The sequence below is a fragment of the Gekko japonicus genome, unplaced genomic scaffold, assembly GCF_001447785.1.
Source record: "Gekko japonicus isolate JY-2015 unplaced genomic scaffold, Gekko_japonicus_V1.1 scaffold666, whole genome shotgun sequence".
NCBI lineage: Eukaryota > Metazoa > Chordata > Lepidosauria > Squamata > Gekkonidae > Gekko > Gekko japonicus.
In genome coordinates this window covers 604,293-621,406 of record NW_015160854.1, presented here as the reverse complement: position 1 = coordinate 621,406, position 17,114 = coordinate 604,293, and the positions used below count along the sequence as shown (strand labels likewise).

At 51.0% G+C, this 17,114-nt stretch overlaps 2 protein-coding genes across 2 annotated transcripts in view; one reads left to right on the top strand and one right to left on the bottom strand.

Moving 5' to 3' along the window:
* LOC107119046 (chromosome unknown open reading frame, human C14orf166) overlaps positions 1–5,834 on the top strand; it is a 29,109-nt gene extending 23,275 nt beyond the window's left edge. The window contains exons 7-8 of the mRNA XM_015421473.1: positions 2,315–2,363; positions 5,543–5,834. Coding sequence (XP_015276959.1) covers positions 2,315–2,363; positions 5,543–5,697 — 204 coding nt within the window. The 3' untranslated portion in view covers positions 5,698–5,834. The remainder of the gene's footprint in view (positions 1–2,314; positions 2,364–5,542) is intronic.
* An 843-nt stretch (positions 5,835–6,677) lies between these two features.
* The window catches only part of NID2 (nidogen 2), a 111,213-nt gene continuing 100,776 nt past the window's right edge, over positions 6,678–17,114 (bottom strand). Inside the window, exons 18-21 of the mRNA XM_015421483.1 lie at positions 16,913–17,070; positions 12,994–13,117; positions 9,688–9,800; positions 6,678–6,827 (exon numbers count right to left, since the gene is read on the bottom strand). Of these exons, the coding sequence (XP_015276969.1) occupies positions 6,817–6,827; positions 9,688–9,800; positions 12,994–13,117; positions 16,913–17,070 (406 nt within the window). The 3' untranslated portion in view covers positions 6,678–6,816. The remainder of the gene's footprint in view (positions 6,828–9,687; positions 9,801–12,993; positions 13,118–16,912; positions 17,071–17,114) is intronic.

Below are 17,114 nucleotides of genomic sequence, written 5' to 3'. Positions count from 1 at the left end.
GCTGTGGAGGGCCAACAGCCAGGGATGCCTTACAGAGATGTGTACAGTGGAGCAGTTCAGAAATTTTCCCCAAACACCTGGTTGCCCAAGGTCATCCAGCAGGTGCATTTGGAGGAGTGGGGAATCAAACCCAGTCCTCCCAGATTATAGCGCCCACGCACTTAACCCACGACACAACAAACTGGCGGCTGTTCCAGTGTCAAGTCCCACAGGACTGTGCTTTTGCCCAGGCCAGCATCTCTTTCTAGCCAGGACTGAGCTTGAATTTGGAGGGCGGGGGGGAGAGCTTTCATGGGCGAAGCTAACAACGCGCTCAGCTTTCTCAGTTCTCAGGTGGGACTCTGCTTACGACATGCCCCCTTGGGCAATGAGTGTTCCTTCTGTTAATCGGCTCATGATGTCCCCCTGACCCGTGTCTTAAAAGCACCTGTCCTCAAGTTTCAGGAACATGGATGTTAACAGAGAGGGGTTATACCTTGGTGACCAGAATGCACACTTTGCATGGAGGTGCAGTTCCAGTGGAAGGCCTTGCAAGCCTTAAAAGGGGATTCGACAGATTCGGGGAGGGAGAGGTCTATCAGTGGCTAGTAGCCCAGGGGTCTAAAGGGAACCTCCATGTTCAGAGGCAGTCAGCCTCTGAATCCCAGAGCCAGGAGGCAACATCAGGGGAAGTGCTCAGCCTCTCTGCCCTGCTGTTGGCCCTCCAGAGGAACTGGTTGGCCCCTGTCTGAGGCAGGATGCTGGACTAGAGGGACCCCTGGTCTGATCCAACAGGGCACTTCTTACATTCTTATCAAGGCCTCAGCCTCTCTGCCATGTTGTTGGCCCTCCAGAGGAACTGGCTGGCCCCTGTGTGAGACAGGATGCTGGACTAGATGGACCTTCACTGGCCTGATCCAGCAGGGCTCTTCTGATGTTCTTATGAAGGCCTCGGCCTCTGTGCCCTGTTGTTGGCTTTCCAGAGGAACTGGCTGGCCCCTGTGCGGGACAGGATGCTGGACTAGATGGACCCCTGGTCTGATCCAACAGGGCACTTCTTACATTCTTATGAAGGCCTCGGCCTCTCTACCCTGTTGTTGGGCCTGCAGAGGAACTGGTTGGCCACTGTGTGGGACAGGATGCTGGTCTGATCCAGCAGGGCTCTTCTGATGTTCTTAGGAAGGCCTTGGCCTCTATGCCCTGTTGTTGGGCCTGCAGAGGAACTGGTTGGCCACTGGGTGAGTCAGGATACTGGACTAGAGGAACCCCTGGTCTGATCCAGCAGGGTTCATTTTACATTCGTAGGCTGTTGTGGGAGAATAGGCCTCTGGCCTGCAGGCCCCGTTCCACTCCTCCCTCCAAGGTTTCCCCAACACCTGGAAAGGCTGTTTTCTCTCTCTGCGGTAAGCACTGCCGCCGCCACCTGACCTTTGTAGGCACTGCCCACTGGAGGGTCAGGGCTCCCAGGTTCCCTTCCAAATCCTGAGGCCTGGCCTCTCTGTCTCCCACTGCCCAGCGCCAGTTCGCCATGGGGACCGTTCGCTGCCTTGTGCGCCCTTGGAGGAATAGTCGCCTGCCTTCCCCCTGGCGTCCCTTTTACAATAGCATGTCTGAGATGGTGGAGGTCGGTGTGGCACAGAGAGCCACTCCCAGCATCCAAAGTTATAAAAGTATTTATTAAAGAAAAACATGTTCACAAGCGTACTTTTAACACAGCACCCGACTTGAGCAAGGCGTCTCAAAAGAAATGAGTAAAATGCAATTCCTCTGTCCCTCTCTCTGTACATCTCCTATCAGATATTAAAATATAGGACAGGCTCCTTAGCTTAGGAAGTTACAGATCTCTACAGAGTGACCTTTCCCTTGAAACTTTCTCCAGCTCTCCAGGCCAGCACATGGTTAATGGCCGCCTCCTCCAGATCTCAGTTAAGAGTTCTGTCAGCTCTGATGGACTCAGCACACAAAAGAGCTTCCTTCCTTGCTCCCCTGAGTTTTATCACCTCTCTTTTCTCCACCCACTGACCAGGTCAGGCCAGGACAGAGAAGCTTTTCCCTGAGATTCTCTTCCTGGCATCTCCCTAGTATTTAATTCCTCCAAATCTCTGTTCCCTGCTTGGGGGGGGGGGGGCGCTGGCCCATCCAATTGCTTCTGTGGCGAATATATAAACTGGGAGTGCCCAGAAGTAGCATTTAACGTTGAGATGTGTTTCTGCTGGAATAACGTGGGCTCGATCTGGACAGTGTTATTTATTTAATATTAATTCAAGATGCAACAAGGGCATTAACAGTTGTCTCACAATAACGTTTTCCTTCTTTCTCTTCCACCTTTTTTAAGGGTTTGCCTGTCGCCTTGGACAAGCACATTCTTGGCTTTGACACAGGAGGTAAGACGGTCTTTTAAAGCTTCTGCCTCCAGGGCCGTTTCCTTCCACTGTAAATGATCCTTTGTTCTCGTCTGTCACGCACAGTCCCCGCATCTTTCCTTCCAAGGTTGCCTTTCTCTTATGGCAGTACTGGGGTTTGACTCCTGAAATTGCACAGTGCCTTCTACTTGGTGAAAAATCCCCTATTTGAATTGTCCCTGTTTTTTTAACAATGTGGTGAACCCCCTTTTATTTCTCCTTGAATATGAAGAGGCGCACTTTCCCCATGGTGCACTCCAGAACGAATGTGCATAGTTGCGGCAGCAAAGCAAAAAACCCCGTAAGATCATTTCAGGACAGCTGTGTCGGTCTGCAGTAAAAAGCTAGACAGGAGGCCAAGAGCGCCCCGGAAGTAGCACCTGAAAAGTCTGGTTGGTGTCTCAGGCGCTGCTGGATTTGGGCCTACCCTGTTTCTCTGAAAGTAAGACATCCCCCGAAAATAAGACCTACTTGCAGTTTTGCCTCTCGCTGAAATATAAGGCATCCCCCCGAAAATAAGACTTCCCCGATAATAAGGCCTCCCCCGAACATAAGGCCTCCCCGATAATAAGGCCCCCGAAGCTACCGTAATTCTGGACTCTGGGCCGTAGCGGCGGGCGCCGCCACGCAGCTCACTCTTGGCCGCAGCACAGCCGGAGCAGACAGGGAGTGCGAGGTCTCTTTTAATCAGACAGTCCGCGCCGCCGCCAGGACAAGCTGCCGCCTGCTGCTCGCTCTGCCCTGACGGGGTGTACCGTATTCTTCTTCATGGAAAAATAAGACATCCCCCGAAAATAAGACCTAGTGCATCTTTGGGAGCAAAAATTAATATAAGACACTGTGCTCCCCCCCCCCCCCCCGTAATGTTTTTGTTTCCTTGAAGGCTGTCGATTCCCTGCCCTCATAATGGGAGTTCTTCAGAGTTGGCGTAGGATCGTTTCCTTCCACTCCACACAAACCAGGGAGGAGACAGCTACTTGCACCACATATAAAAGACTCCGCACTTAGCCAAGCAGAATGGGAGGGTGCAGGCAGATGGCTTCAAGCTTTCCTTTTGTACTTGCAGAAGTAAAAGTCTGGTGCCTCCCCATTCCCCTGGGAGCTAGGTGTTTCAGACACAGGGAAAGGCCTCTGAGAGATCGGCTGCAGAATTTATACAAGGTGGCGATGCAATTAGAAGAAGAGGAGGAGGAGGAGGAGGAGGAGGAGATTGGATTGATACCCCACCCTTCACTACCCAAAGGTGTCTCAGAGCGGCTTACAAACTCCTTTCCCTTCCCCTCCCCACAACAGACACCCTGTGAGGTAGAAGAAGAAGAAGAAGAGATTGGATTTATACCCGGCCCTTCACTACCGAAGGGAGTCTCAGAGCGGCTGACAATCTCCTTTCCCTTCCCCTCCCCACAACAGACACCCTGTGAGGTTGGTGGGGCTGAGAGAGCTCTGACAGAAAGTGCTCTTTTTCAAGGACAGCTCTTATCAGAACTACGGCTTGTCCGAGGTCATCCAGCCAAGTGCAAGCGGAGGAGTGGGGAACCAAACCCGTTTCTCCCAGATTAGAGTCCGCGCACTTAACCACACCATTTACTCAGGGATTATGTGCGTGTCTGGGCTCTCTCCTGTTGTGTGGAGCTTGCTTAATGGAAGATCTCAAGCTACAGGGATAGTGAAGGAAGTCCTTTTCTCCCTTTCTCACAATACAAGAACTCGTGGGCACTCCATGAAACTAAGGAGCAGTAGGCTCAGAACAGATAAAAGGAAGTCCTTCCTCACCCAAAGAGTCATTAACATGTCGAATTCACTGCCACAGGAGGGGGCGGTGGCGACAAGCATAGCTTCAAGAGGGGATTGGATCAACATATGGAGCAGGGGTCCATCAGTGGGTATTAGGCACAAGGTCTAGAGGGGACAGCGTTGGCTCTTCGGCTTGGAAACGGAGATGAGCCCCGCCCCCTAGAGTCAGATTCAACTAGCTTTCGAGCAAGGGAAACCTTTACCTTTACTGTAGGTGGGTCACTGTGTCTGGGGCAGTGATGCTCTGTGTCCTTGGTGCTTGAGGGGGGGCTGATAGTGGGGAGGGCTTCTGAAGTCCTCTTGATGGCCCCTGGGTTTTGGCCACCGTGTGATCCAACATGGCTTCTCTTACGTTCTTCTGTCTGGGGTGGTAATGCTCTGTCTTCTTGGGGCTGGGACTCAAACTTTGTTCTGTATGGAGCAGGGGTTCCTGAGTGGCTCTTAGCCACAAGGTCTCGATGGAAGGTGCCACTGGACTCTGCATTCGTTCTAAGTAAACCAGGACCGGAGTTACATTCTTGTGTCCTGTGAGTTTGTCGCCTACGGACCTTGTTGGTGCCAGGCATAGGACTCGGGTACCATACTTCTTGCAGCCAGTTTGGTGTCGTGGTTAAGTGTGTGGACCCTAATCTGGGAGAACTGGGTTTGATGCTCCACTTGCGCCTGGCTGGATGACCTTGGGCAAGCCATAGTCCTGTCAGAGCTGTTCTTGAAAAAGAGCCGTTTCTGTCAGAGCTCTCTCAGCCCCACCCACCTCACAGGGTGTCTGCTCTGGGGAGGGGAAGGGAAAAGGAGATTGTAAGCCACTCTGAGACACCTTTGGGGTAGTGAAGGGCGGCGTATAAATCCAATCTCTTCTTCTTCTTATCTGGGAGAACCAGGTTTGATTCCCCACTCCTCCACCTGCACCTGCTGTTCTCTTAAGAGCAGTTCTTGAGAGAGCTCTTTCAGCCCCACCCACCTCACAGGGTGTCTGTTGTGAGGAGGGGAAGGGAAAAGGGGTTCGTAAGGCGCTCTGAGACTCCGAGTGAAGGGCGGGGTATAAATTGAATCCTCTTCTATCTTCTGATTCTATGGACAGGACTTGAAGGGACCTTATTGCGCTCTTCTCCGAGGGAATAAAAAGCTGCAGATTTCCCCCAGTTGCCCTCCAGTAAAGATCCCGTCCCCTCTGAGCATCGCTTCCCCATCCCCTCCTTCCTTTTGCGGCCTGGGCCCAGGTTTGTTTAACTGCTCCCTAATAGATCTCCTAACCGCCTCGTACTTCCACCGAACCAAATTCTTAGGCCCGTCACGCAGAGGGAATTCTGGATTAAAATACGAGCCCTGGATGTCTCCCCCCCCCCCCTCTCTTTGGTCCCCTCCAGACGCCGTTCTCAACGAAGCCGCTCAGATCCTCCGGCTCCTGCACATAGAAGAGCTCCGCGAGCTGCAGACGAAGATCAACGAAGCCATCGTCGCCGTGCAGGCGATTATCGCCGATCCAAAAACTGACCACAGACTGGGCAAAGTGGGGAGATGAACCCCCAGAAGGCTTCCTGTTGTCATGTTCTCAGCCGTGTGGGTGGGAGGACCCCCCCTGAACCTAGCATGCAATTCGTAATGGATATGGCTCCCATGTTTGGAAACCAGAGGGGGGGAGGCTGCCCACAATTCCACTAAATACTGGTTTTCGTTACATCAATAAATCTTGGGTTTAAAGAGAGAGAGACACTGTTATCCTTTTAGCCGGAGGCTGCCGATTCTCCATTTGAGATTAATGTGCGCAGGCTTTTAAAAAAATGTATAATTTTTGTGTGTGTGCGGTTAGCCGGCGGTCCTCTGGAGTACGGTTTGTTCGATGCAATACCCCCCACCCCAGTAAAAAGGTCGTGGGGTGGGGTGGGGACATTGCTGTGAAAGAGAAGGTTAAATAACGGCCAACAAAAATTTAAAACCAAAAATAAAATAAAAGTTTATTTGATTTTTGGAGTATCCTCGAAAACATGAGCCCATTACACTCAGGTATCTTTGCAAACATACAGCCGGTTCGGACGTGACCCATGAGCCCCTCCCGTTCTAGCATATAAATACTAAGAAAACAGGCCAGAGGCAGAAGCACCAAAAAAAGAGGATAACCGCAGTGAGCTTTCCAATTAACACTCGACAGCTATGCCCAGTTCGTACAAAGTTCCCCCCCCCCTGAAGGCCCCCCTCCCCAGGTGGCGCTAAAATCTCCCCCCCACACACACACACACTTTAAAATAAGTGTCTCTTTTTGTGTTTTCCACTAAAATAAACCATGGAGTAAAGATACGTCTATATGGTCTCTTTTTGTACAAAGTAGCTCAGCGAGAGAGAATTAATCTGCTCCGTCACCCCCTAGCACCATTACTCCTCTGCAATACATAAAAAAGGTTTTTTTGGTTTTGTAAAAAAAAGGAAAAAAATACAGTAGTAAAGATCTTGAGGTATAACTTAAAAAATAATGGGATAATTTTTTTGCTCTAAGTTAAACCGTGCAGTCCCCTTCCGTTACGCGTCACGGGCGCTCCTGCAGCGGAGGGGAGGGATCTTTTACATTATGTACAAGGTCAGCAGGAAGCGCGATTCTCCTTCCGCCGGTCGCAAGGGGGACGTCTCCCCTCCGTGCCCCGGTAGCTTATTTCCTTCCTGCAACAAGAGAGAAACTGGTATCAGCATCGCCATCCCGTGAAGCCGGTGGGCAGTAGGTTCAGGACAGACAAAAGGAAATACTGCTTTACGCAGCCAGGGATTAAAATATGGTATTTGCTGCCAGAGGTCGTGATGGCCTCAGGAATAAACAGCTTTCAATGGGGATTAGACAAATTCATGGATAGGTCTGTCAATGGCTGCTAGCTATGGTGTCTTCATGGAACCTCCACATTCAGAGGCACTAATCCTCTGAATCTCAGAGCCAGGAGGCAACATCAGGGGAAGGTCTCAGCCTCTGTGCCCTGCAGTTAGCCCTCCAGAGGAACTGGCTGGCTGCTGTGTGAGACAGGATGCTGGACTAGATGGACCGCTGGTCTGCTCCAGCAGGGCTCTTCCTATGTTCTTATAAAGGCCGCAGCCTCTCTGCCCTGTTGTTGGGCCTGCAGAGGAACTGGTTGGCCACTGTGTGAGACAGGATGCTGGACTAGATGGACCTTCACTGGCCTGATCCAGCAGGGCTCTTCCTATGTTCTTATGAAGGCCTCGGCCTCTCTGCCCTGTTGTTGGCCCTCCAGAGGAACTGGTCGGCCACTGTGTGAGACAGGAGGCTGGACTAGATGGACCTTCACTGGCCTGATCCAGCAGGGCTCTTCTGATATTCTTATGAAGGCCTCGGCCTCTGTGCCGTGTTGTGGGCCCTCCAGAGGAACTGGTTGGGGCCACTGTGTGAGACAGGATGCTGGACTAGATGGACCCTCACTGGTGTGATCCAGCAGGGCTCTTCTGTTCTCATGAAGGCCTCGGCGTCTCTGCTACCACTCCTGTTCAGTGCCCAGTATTGCCTTGGGAAGGGCATGCGAGTCCGGAAGATGTTGGCAAATGAGGGGCAGATGCGTCATGGTGGGCAGTGGGGAGGGGCACGCAGGTGGGAAGGGTGCAAGTGGGAGGCGGCGGCAGATGGAGAAAGGGGGGCAAAGCCAGGGCACGCTCTAACCACCACCCACCTAACCTGTAACAGGCCCTGGTCTCAACAGCAATGGCAGGCAAAAAAGAAGATGGTAACTACGGTAAAGGCGACACTAGGGGGTGGTGCTCATCTCTGTTTCCAAGCTGAAGAGCCGGCGCTGTCCGAAGACATTTCCGTGGTCGTGGCCAGCGTGGCGCACGGAATGCTGTTCGCTTCCCACCGAAGTGGTCCTTATTTACTTGCAATGTCTTGCTTTCGAACAGCTAGGCTGGCAGGAGCTGGGACCAGAGACGGGAGCTCACTCCGTCATGTGGCACTCGGGACTCAAACTCCTGAACTACCAACCTTCCAGTCTGCCGCTCAGCGTCTTCACCACTTGAGCCACTGCAGGCCCTTAAAAAGATGATACCCACCCCACCCCCAGATCTGAAAGCGGAATACATAACATCTGGGACAGAGGACAGAGGGCCTACTCCAGCCGCCCGGTCTTGTCACCCCAGAGAGCTTCCGTAGTTTGTTTGACTAGGTGCCTGGGCAATACCCAAAGAAGAAATAGCAAAGACCAACAGAAAACAACTGTGAGCGGAATTACCCACAAAAATATATACAAAAGGAGACTTCAACAAAGTAATCAAGAATGAATCTATACATATAACCCATCATCGGAAAATACGGAAGTCCACAGGATCCACGAAAGGAAAATACGAAGTCCAGAGTAGATATCCAACACTTTTCCTAGGTCGTATTCAGTGTTTCAGACTTCTAGTCCTCAGGAACAAAGAACAACTTTAGGAAGTCTCATTCCATTTCCTTCTAGGAAATGCCTCCCGTGTTTGGTCCTGTTACATTAGAAGCAGCCTTGAGAGGTGCTCACTAAAGCTTAGGCGACCTTGCCCATAAAGAAATTGAACACTATTGTCTTATAAGGAGATGGAATGAGAAGTCTGAAACACTGAATACGACCTAGGAAAAGTGTTGGATATCTGCTCTGGACTTTGTATTTTCCTCTCATGGATACTGTGGGCTTCCGTATTTTCCTATGATGGATTATATGTATAGATTCATTCTTGACTGCATGTGCATTTCACTTTGTTGAAGTCTCCTTTTCTACATATATTTTGCGGGTAATTCAGCTCACAGTGCAGAAAAGGGCAACTCGAATGATAAAAGGGTTGGAACACTTTCCCTATGAGGAAAGGTTAAGGCGCTTGGGGCTCTTTAGCTTGGAGAAACGACGGCTGAGGGGTGACATGATTGAGGTTTATAAGCTTATGCATGGGAAAGAGCAGGTAGAGAAAGAGGTACTTTTCTCCCTTTCTCACAATACAAGAACTCGTGGGCACTCCATGAAATTGCTGAGCGGTCGGGTTAGAACGGATAAGAGGACGTACTTCTTCACCCAAAGAGTGATTAACACATGGAATTCACTGCCACAGGAAGTGGTGGCGGCTACAAGCATGGACGGCTTCAAAAGGGAATTAGATAAGCATATGGAGCAGAGGTCCATCAGTGGCTATTAGCCACAAGGTATAGCTAGGGGCTCTGGGGCAAGTGATGCTCTGTCTTCTTGGTGCTTGGGGGGGGGGGGTCAACAGTGGGAGGGCTTCTAGTGTCCTGGCCCCACTGCTGGACCTCCTGATGGCACTGGTATTTCTGGCCACTGTGTGACACAGAGTGTTGGCCTGGATGGGCCTTTGGCCTGATCCAACATTGGCAGCTCTTATGTTCTTATGTTCTTCCAGTTGTTTTCTGTTGGTCTCTGCAATACCCAGAGAAGCACAAGTGGCTTTGCATCATCCCCGAGACGAATCGGCAAAAGGGGTTGGGCGGTGGGAGTGTTCACGAAAGGTGCCTCCCACCTCCCTTCTTTTGGGTGACCCCCCGTTTTACCTCCAGGGCAGTACGGGTGGACTGCCGTTATCCCGTAGAGGTGCGTCCGCTGTTCCGGAAGGTATTCACCCGTAAAAGCACCGTTGTCTTTATTCACCGCTATGACGCCGTCCCTGTGCGGAAAAGACACGCAAAGCTGTTTTCTCCTGCCGTGAACCCAGTGGGCTCTGGGCGGCTAACAAGGGCAGGATAGGGACCGTGCCGTAATTAAAACATATAAAACATCATATAAACATTCACATTACAACAATGGGGCTCAGTCAATGACTGAACTCATGAGTCCAGGATGGAGACAGCACCGCTCCAGGTGATACTCCCATGGTGTTTATACCCAGTGGAGACGGCGTGTTAGATCTTCTTAAGGTGGTCCAGGTGTCACGGTGCGCGGAATGCTGGCTGGCACGTCAGTGCCCAAAGGGAGATAGAGTACCCACAGAAGACTGGAGTCCAGAGCTTAGGTGCAACCACAGTGAATTTATTCACACCCAGCCACCACCTATTTACAGTTCTGAGTGTCAGAGTGCTCCGCTGCAAATGATTCATGAGAAGGAAAAAAATCCACTGTACACTCTGTACATTTATACAACGTCTGGCCAATCAGCACACAGCTGATGCAATCCTCCTGCAATGCATTCAGTGCCAGGCTGGACTGCCTCAAACCAGTTATGGCCAGCCTCCTTGCAGTCACATGCTACCTCTAGCTGTCCCTTTACTCTGACACTAGATCGAACCCATCTAGGCCAGCCTTACCATTTGACACCAGGTTCTTCCTCGGGGCCTCGTCAGTAAATCCAATACGGAACCATGACGGTGATGGAATAGTGGGGGGGCGGCTCCTACTCAAGGGCCTGGCGGAAGAGCTCCGTCTTACAGGCGGAAGAGCTCCGTCTTGCAGGAACTGTAGAAGGTCCAGGATGTATAAGCATCTTGGAGGCCCTGACGCGGACAGCCCGGGCTAGCCTGGTCTCGTCACATATCAGAAGCTAAGGAGGATCAGCCCTGGTTCCTACTTGGATGGGAGACCGCCAAGGAACTCCGGGCCGCTACGCAGGGGCAGGTGATGGCAAACCACCTCTCTGTGTCTTCTGCCCTCATGGCCCTGGCTAGTCCAATTCTGGAAGCAATGCAGGGTCAGCTCGTGTTAGTGCTTGGAGGGGAGACCCCCCCCAAGGAAGTCCAGGGTTGCTACGCAGAGGCAGGCAACCGCCAACCACCCTCTGAACGTCTCCTGCTTTGCAAACCGGGAAATCTTGTTGCTCTCTAAGGGGGTACTGGACTCAGACCTAAGTGCTCTACTACAGACCGACACGGCTACTCTCCGAAATAATCTGTCGGAACGGTCATCCTTTGATCTCTTCCACCCAACTGGCAGGGCTCTCTAAACACTGGAAGATATCATTTTTCAAGGCAGGTACAGCAGAGTATTTCAGATGAACACATGAAGCTGCCTTACACTGGACAAGACCCATTAGAATCATACAGATGGAAGGGACCTCCGGGGTCATCTAGTCCACCCCCCTGCATAATGCATCGGCCCATCATACTCAGGGTTGTCTACTCAGACTGGCAGCCGCTCTCCAGGGTCTCAAGCGGAGGTCTTTCCCATTACCTCCTACCTGATCCTTTAAACTGGAGATGCCGGGTATTGAACCTGGGACCTTCTGCATGCCAAGCAGAGGCGTAGAGCTCTCCAGGGTCCCAAGCTGAGGTCTTTCACATCACCTCCTACTTGATCCTTTAAACTGGAGATTCCGGGGATTGAACCTGGGACCTTCTGCATGCCAAGCAGGTGCTCTGCCACTGAGCCACGGCCCCTCTTCAGAGCTCTCCAGTGTCTCAGGCGGAGGTCTTTCCCATCACCTCCTACCTGTTCCTTTAAACTGGAGATGCCGGGGATTGAACCTGGGACCTTCTGCATGCCAAGCAGAGGCGTAGAGCTCTCCAGGGTCCCAAGCGGAGGTCTTTCCCATCACCTCCTACCTGTTCCTTTAAACTGGAGATGCCGGGGATTGAACCTGGGACCTTTTGCATGCCAAGCAGGTGCTCTGCCACTGAGCCACGGCCCCTCTTCACAGCTCTCCAGGATCTCAGGCGGAGGTCTTTCCCATCACCTCCTACCTGATCCTTTAAACTGGAGATGCCGGGGATTGAACCTGGGACCTTCTGCATGCCAAGCAGAGTCTCTGCCACTGAGCCACACACACCGAGGAGTGCCCCCTAGGGTGCTCCCCCAAATGTTATCACTTCCCGCTTCAGGCTCTGCAATCCAGCTGAGAGCAGGAGCATCCACAATTAATGTGTGGCTTCGTTGATATTTCTGACATGTTTTGGACATTGAGTGGCAGGGAAAGGAGAGGAGGGGATTTCTGCAAAAACACTATGATGTATTAAGAGTTTTCCTCAGGCAAAATAAACACTGAAAACCCACAAATGTCAAGCAGGGGTCCCCATAGCCTCTTTGAACCTGCACACACCTTTGGAATTCTGACACAGGGACCGGTGGACATGACCACAAAATACCTGGCACAGGAGGTGGAACCAATCAAAAAATGACAGGGAGCAAGGTTATATATAACTTTAAACATAACTCTTCAGTAGGGATGGGCACGAACCAGCTCACGAACTAAAGTTCGTCACGAATTTTGGCTGGTCCGTGGTTCGCAAACTGAACGGCCGTGACCTTTCTCGAGTTTGGTACAGTTCATCGTGGTTGGTAAAGAGCAGAAAGCATGGGTTTAATGGCTCTGAGCCATTAAAACCCCTGCTTTCTGCTCTTCGGGAAAAACAGCCCAGATGTTTGGTTTAAACAGCTCGGAGTTATTTAAACCACGGCCTGCTGCTCCTCGCGAACAGCGACAGAGCAGAAAGCAGGGTTCACAACCCCATATGAACCAGTTCAGTTCGTGGTGCAGCCAGAAACCGCAAACCGAATCACAAAAATGCGGTTCATGCCCATCCCTACTCGTCAGCACTGCAAGCTGAAGCTCAGTTTAACAAGATGCCGTTTAATCTGCACGGCCAATCGGAGGCCCCGCTTTGCAAACAACCACCTAGCCCCTCCCACTTTCTAAAAGCACTTGGTGGATGCCAGGAAAGGTGTTGGCAAGCGCCACGGTGCCCACGTTGAGGACCCCTGACGTAGAGTCTCTTTTCCAAGGGCGTGAATATCAATGAGATAATTCACCTGAGTGTCGCACATCCGAACCGATCACAGTGTCCTCACACTGAATCGACATCCACTCACACCCTGCAGCCGCTCCAAGCTGGGCGGACATCTAAAAAAGACACACTTCGAAGGGAACCCACCTTCTCCAGTCCGTGTGGTAGAAGTGATCGGCGTAGCCAACGAGGCTGAAGGGGTAGTTGAGGTTACTCTGGATCGTGCGTCTTCCTGTTCCATCAGGCAGGGCGCACTCCAGCTTCTTGGTTCCTTTGCAAAGAAGAGACTTCGTCAGGGAACAGACCCCCCCTTCCCCCCGTTTGCCCCTTCCGAGGCGCGGTCGAGAATGCGACGAATTCATGAGCTGCCTGTCGGCAAACCGTCATTCAAATCCAACCCCGCCCCATGCCTGGCAAAACAGGCCTACCTCGCAGGGTTGTTTTAAAAGTTATAAGATTAGGAACCTGGAGAGCTATGAACACTGAAAATGCTACAGAAATGCTTAGCATGACTGTCCTAACAGGACTCTGCAGCTGGAGGCTTGGAGAGATCTGACCAAGAGAGAGATCTTGGGAGTCGTAGTAGAGAACTCACTGAAAATGTCGAGACAGTGTGTGACTGCAATAAAAAAAGCCAATGCTATGCTGGGGATTATTAGGAAGGGTATTGAAAACAGATCAGCCAATATCATAATGCCCCTATATAAATCAATGGTGAGACCTCATTTGGAATACTGTGTGCAGTTCTGGGCACCACACCTTAAAAAGGATATTATAGCTTTGGAAAAAGTGCAGAAAAGGGCAACGCAAATGATAAAAGGGTTGGAACACTTTCCCTATGAGGAAAGGTTAAAGCGCTTGGGGCTCTTTCGCTTGGAGAAACGACGACTGAGGGGAGACATGATCGAGGTTTATAAGATTATGCGTGGGATAGAGCAGGTAGAGAAAGAGGTACTTTTCTCCCTTTCTCACAATACAAGAATTCAAGTGGGCACTCCATGAAATTGCTGAGCGGTCGGGTTAGAACGGATAAAAGGAAGTCCTTCTTCACCCAAAGAGTGATGAACACATGGAATTCACCGCCACAGGAAGTGGTGGCGGCTACAAGCATGGACGGCTTCAAAAGGGAATTAGGTAAGCATATGGAGCAGAGGTCCATCAGTGGCTATTAGCCACAAGGTATAGATAGGGGCTCAGGGGCAAGTGATGCTCTGTCTTCTTGGTGCTGGAGTTGGGGGGGAAACAGTGGGAGGGCTTCTAGTGTCCTGGCCCCACTGCTGGACCTCCTGATGGCACCTGGTATTTCTGGCCACTGTGTGACACAGAGTGTTGGACTGGATGGGCCTTTGGCCTGATCCAACATTGGCGTCTCTTATGTTCTCATGTTCTTATGAGGCTGCATTTAAGAACACCAGAAGAGCCCTGCTGGATCAGACCAATGAGGGTCCATGTAGTCCAGCATCCTGTCTCACACAGAGGCCAACTAGTTCCTCTGGAGGGCCCACAACAGGGCAGAGAGGCCAAGGACTTAATTAGAACATCAGAAGAGCCCTGCTGGATCAGACCAGGGGTCCATCTAGCCTTGCATCCTGTCTCACACAGAGGCCAAAGAATTACAAGAACACCGTGTGAACTGGCTGCTGAGTCAAATAGTGAGCATGACTCCTTAAAATTTCTAAATCAGCTGTGAAAATATCTTTCCAGCTAAGTAGTCCGTTTGAAACCTCTGCTCTGTGTAACTATTTACAGACACTGCTCAAATTCGAGGGTAATGTATCAGAGTGAACAATATCCAAAAAAAATAAGCACCACAAATATTCGACAATTATAGAGCAAGAAGAAGAAATATCCGACAATTATCGAGCAAGACTACGGGCAGCCGGTTAACAATCCCATTTCAAAAATAATCCTCATCAGGTCTGGAAGAAGTAAAAAAAATCCATAAGCACCCTTGGTGAATTGAGCTGCAAAATTGCAGAAAAGGTCAAGGCCCCTACAATAAATTACATTAGAAGCCAATATACATCCAGTTACTTCATAGCGTTGAAAACTGACATGAAATTGGGACAGGCTTTTGCCAACTAGCAGGTGACTGGCGACGACATAATTTCACAAGGATGATGTTTTCAACGCTACTGATTGGCTGATCTAAGCAGCTATTTTCTCCAGGGGAACCGATCTCTGCCGTGTGGAGACTGCAGTTGTAATTCCAGAAGAATTTAGCTTAGAAAAACGACAACTGAGGGGTGACATGATCGAGGTTTATAAAATTATGCCTGGGATAGAGAAGGCAGAGAAAGAAGTCCTTTTCTCCCATTCTCACAAGACAAGAACTCGTGGGCGCACCCCATGAAATTGTTGAGCAGTCGGGTTAGAGCAGATAGAAAGAAGTCCTTCTTCGCCCAAAGAGTCATGAATATGTGAAATTCACTGCCAGAGGAAGTGGTGGCAGCTACAAGCACAGACAACTTCAAGAGGGGATTGGAGAAACATACAGAGCAGAGGTCCATCAGTGGCTATTAGCCACAAGGTATAAAGGGAATACTCTGTCTGGGGCAGTGATCCTCTGTGTTCTTGGGTGCTTGGGGGGCACAGTGGGAGGGGCTTCTGGAGTCCTGGCCCCGCTGGTGGACCTCCTGATGGCACCTGGTATTTTGGGCCACTGTGTGACACGAAGTGTTGGACTGGGATGGGCCATTGGCCTCATCCAACATGGCTTCTCTTATGTTGGGATTGGGAAAAACCATGGGGCAGAGGTCCCTGAGTGGCTATTAGCCACAAGGTATAGATGGACCTGCGAGAGTTGGACTATAAGGAAGGCCGAGCGCCGAAGAATAGATTCTTTTGAACTATGGTGCTGGAGAAGACTCTTGAGAGTCCCTTGGACTGCAAGAAGATCAAATCAGTCAATCCTCAAAGAAATCAACCCTGACTGTTCCCTGGAAGGCCAGATAATGAAACTGAAGCTCAAATACTCTGGCCACCCAATGAGAAGGGAGCATTCACTGGAGAAGAAGACCCTGATGCTGGGAAAGACTGAAGGTCAAAGAAGATGGGGACGGCAAAGGATGAGATGGCTAGACAGTGTCATAGATGCAACGAACATGAAATTGAGCCATCTTCAGAGGACGGCGGAAGACAGAAAGGCCTGGTGTGATCTGGTCCATGGGGTCGCGAAGAGTCGGACTCGACTGTGCGACTGAACAACAACAACAACAAAAATAGATGGAACACTCTGTCTGGGGCAGTGATGTGCTGTCTTCTCGGTGCTCGGGGGGGCCACAGGGGGAGGGCTTCTGGAGTTCTGGCCCCGCTGGTGGGCCTCCTGAGGGCCCCTGGGTTTTGGCCACTGTGTGGCATGGAGTGTTGGACTGGATGGGGCCACTGGCCTGATCCAACATGGCTTCTCTGATGTTCTGATGTCGGTTGACAATCCTAGGCCAGCTCCTATCCCTCAGCCTAGCCCGCCTCACAGGGCTCTTGTGAGGGAGATGGGGGCGACCACGCAAGCCCTGCCTGAATTCTGCGGAGGAAGAGTAACATTAAAATGCAGGTTGATAAAGAAAGCCTCTGCAGCTATTCACACTGGCCAAGAAGAGATGAGGGTGTCTAGAATAGATCAAGAATTTTCTCAATTAAAAAAAAAAAACACACAAAAGGTTCTTAAAAGCATCTGTTCACGGTTAAGGTCTGCAGTCACCTGCGTCTTGGTTCTAAATAATAGATCGAAGGGAAGGCGTAGGGACCTGGTTGGTCTGTTAAAAGCACAACCGCAGGTGATGAAGAAGAAGAAGAAGAAGAGATTGGATTTATACCCCACCCTTCACTTGGAGTCTCAGAGCGGCTTACAAACTCCTCTCCCTTCCCCTCCCCACAACAGACACCCTGTGAGGCAGGTGGGGCTGAGAGACCTCTGACAGAAACTGCTCTTTTTCAAGGACAGCTCTGACAGAACTCTGGCTTGCCCAAGGTCATCCGGCCAGGTGCAAGTGGAGGAGTGGGGAATCAAACCCGGTTCTCCCAGTCCACACACTTAACATTCCTTTTCGCCCAGTTTCCCAGTTACCTGCATCCGCCCAACAAATCCGTTTGGAAAAGGGGTCGAAGGTCAAGCCGTTGGGCAGCCCGATGTCTTTGTTGACCAGAATCCGCCTGTGCTCTCCTGTCACGGTGGACGTCTCGATCTTTGGGGCTTCGCGGTTCCAGTCCGTCCAGTAAAGATTGCTGCGGGGCATCCGACCGGCATAAGGAGGGAAGAGCAAAAGAGC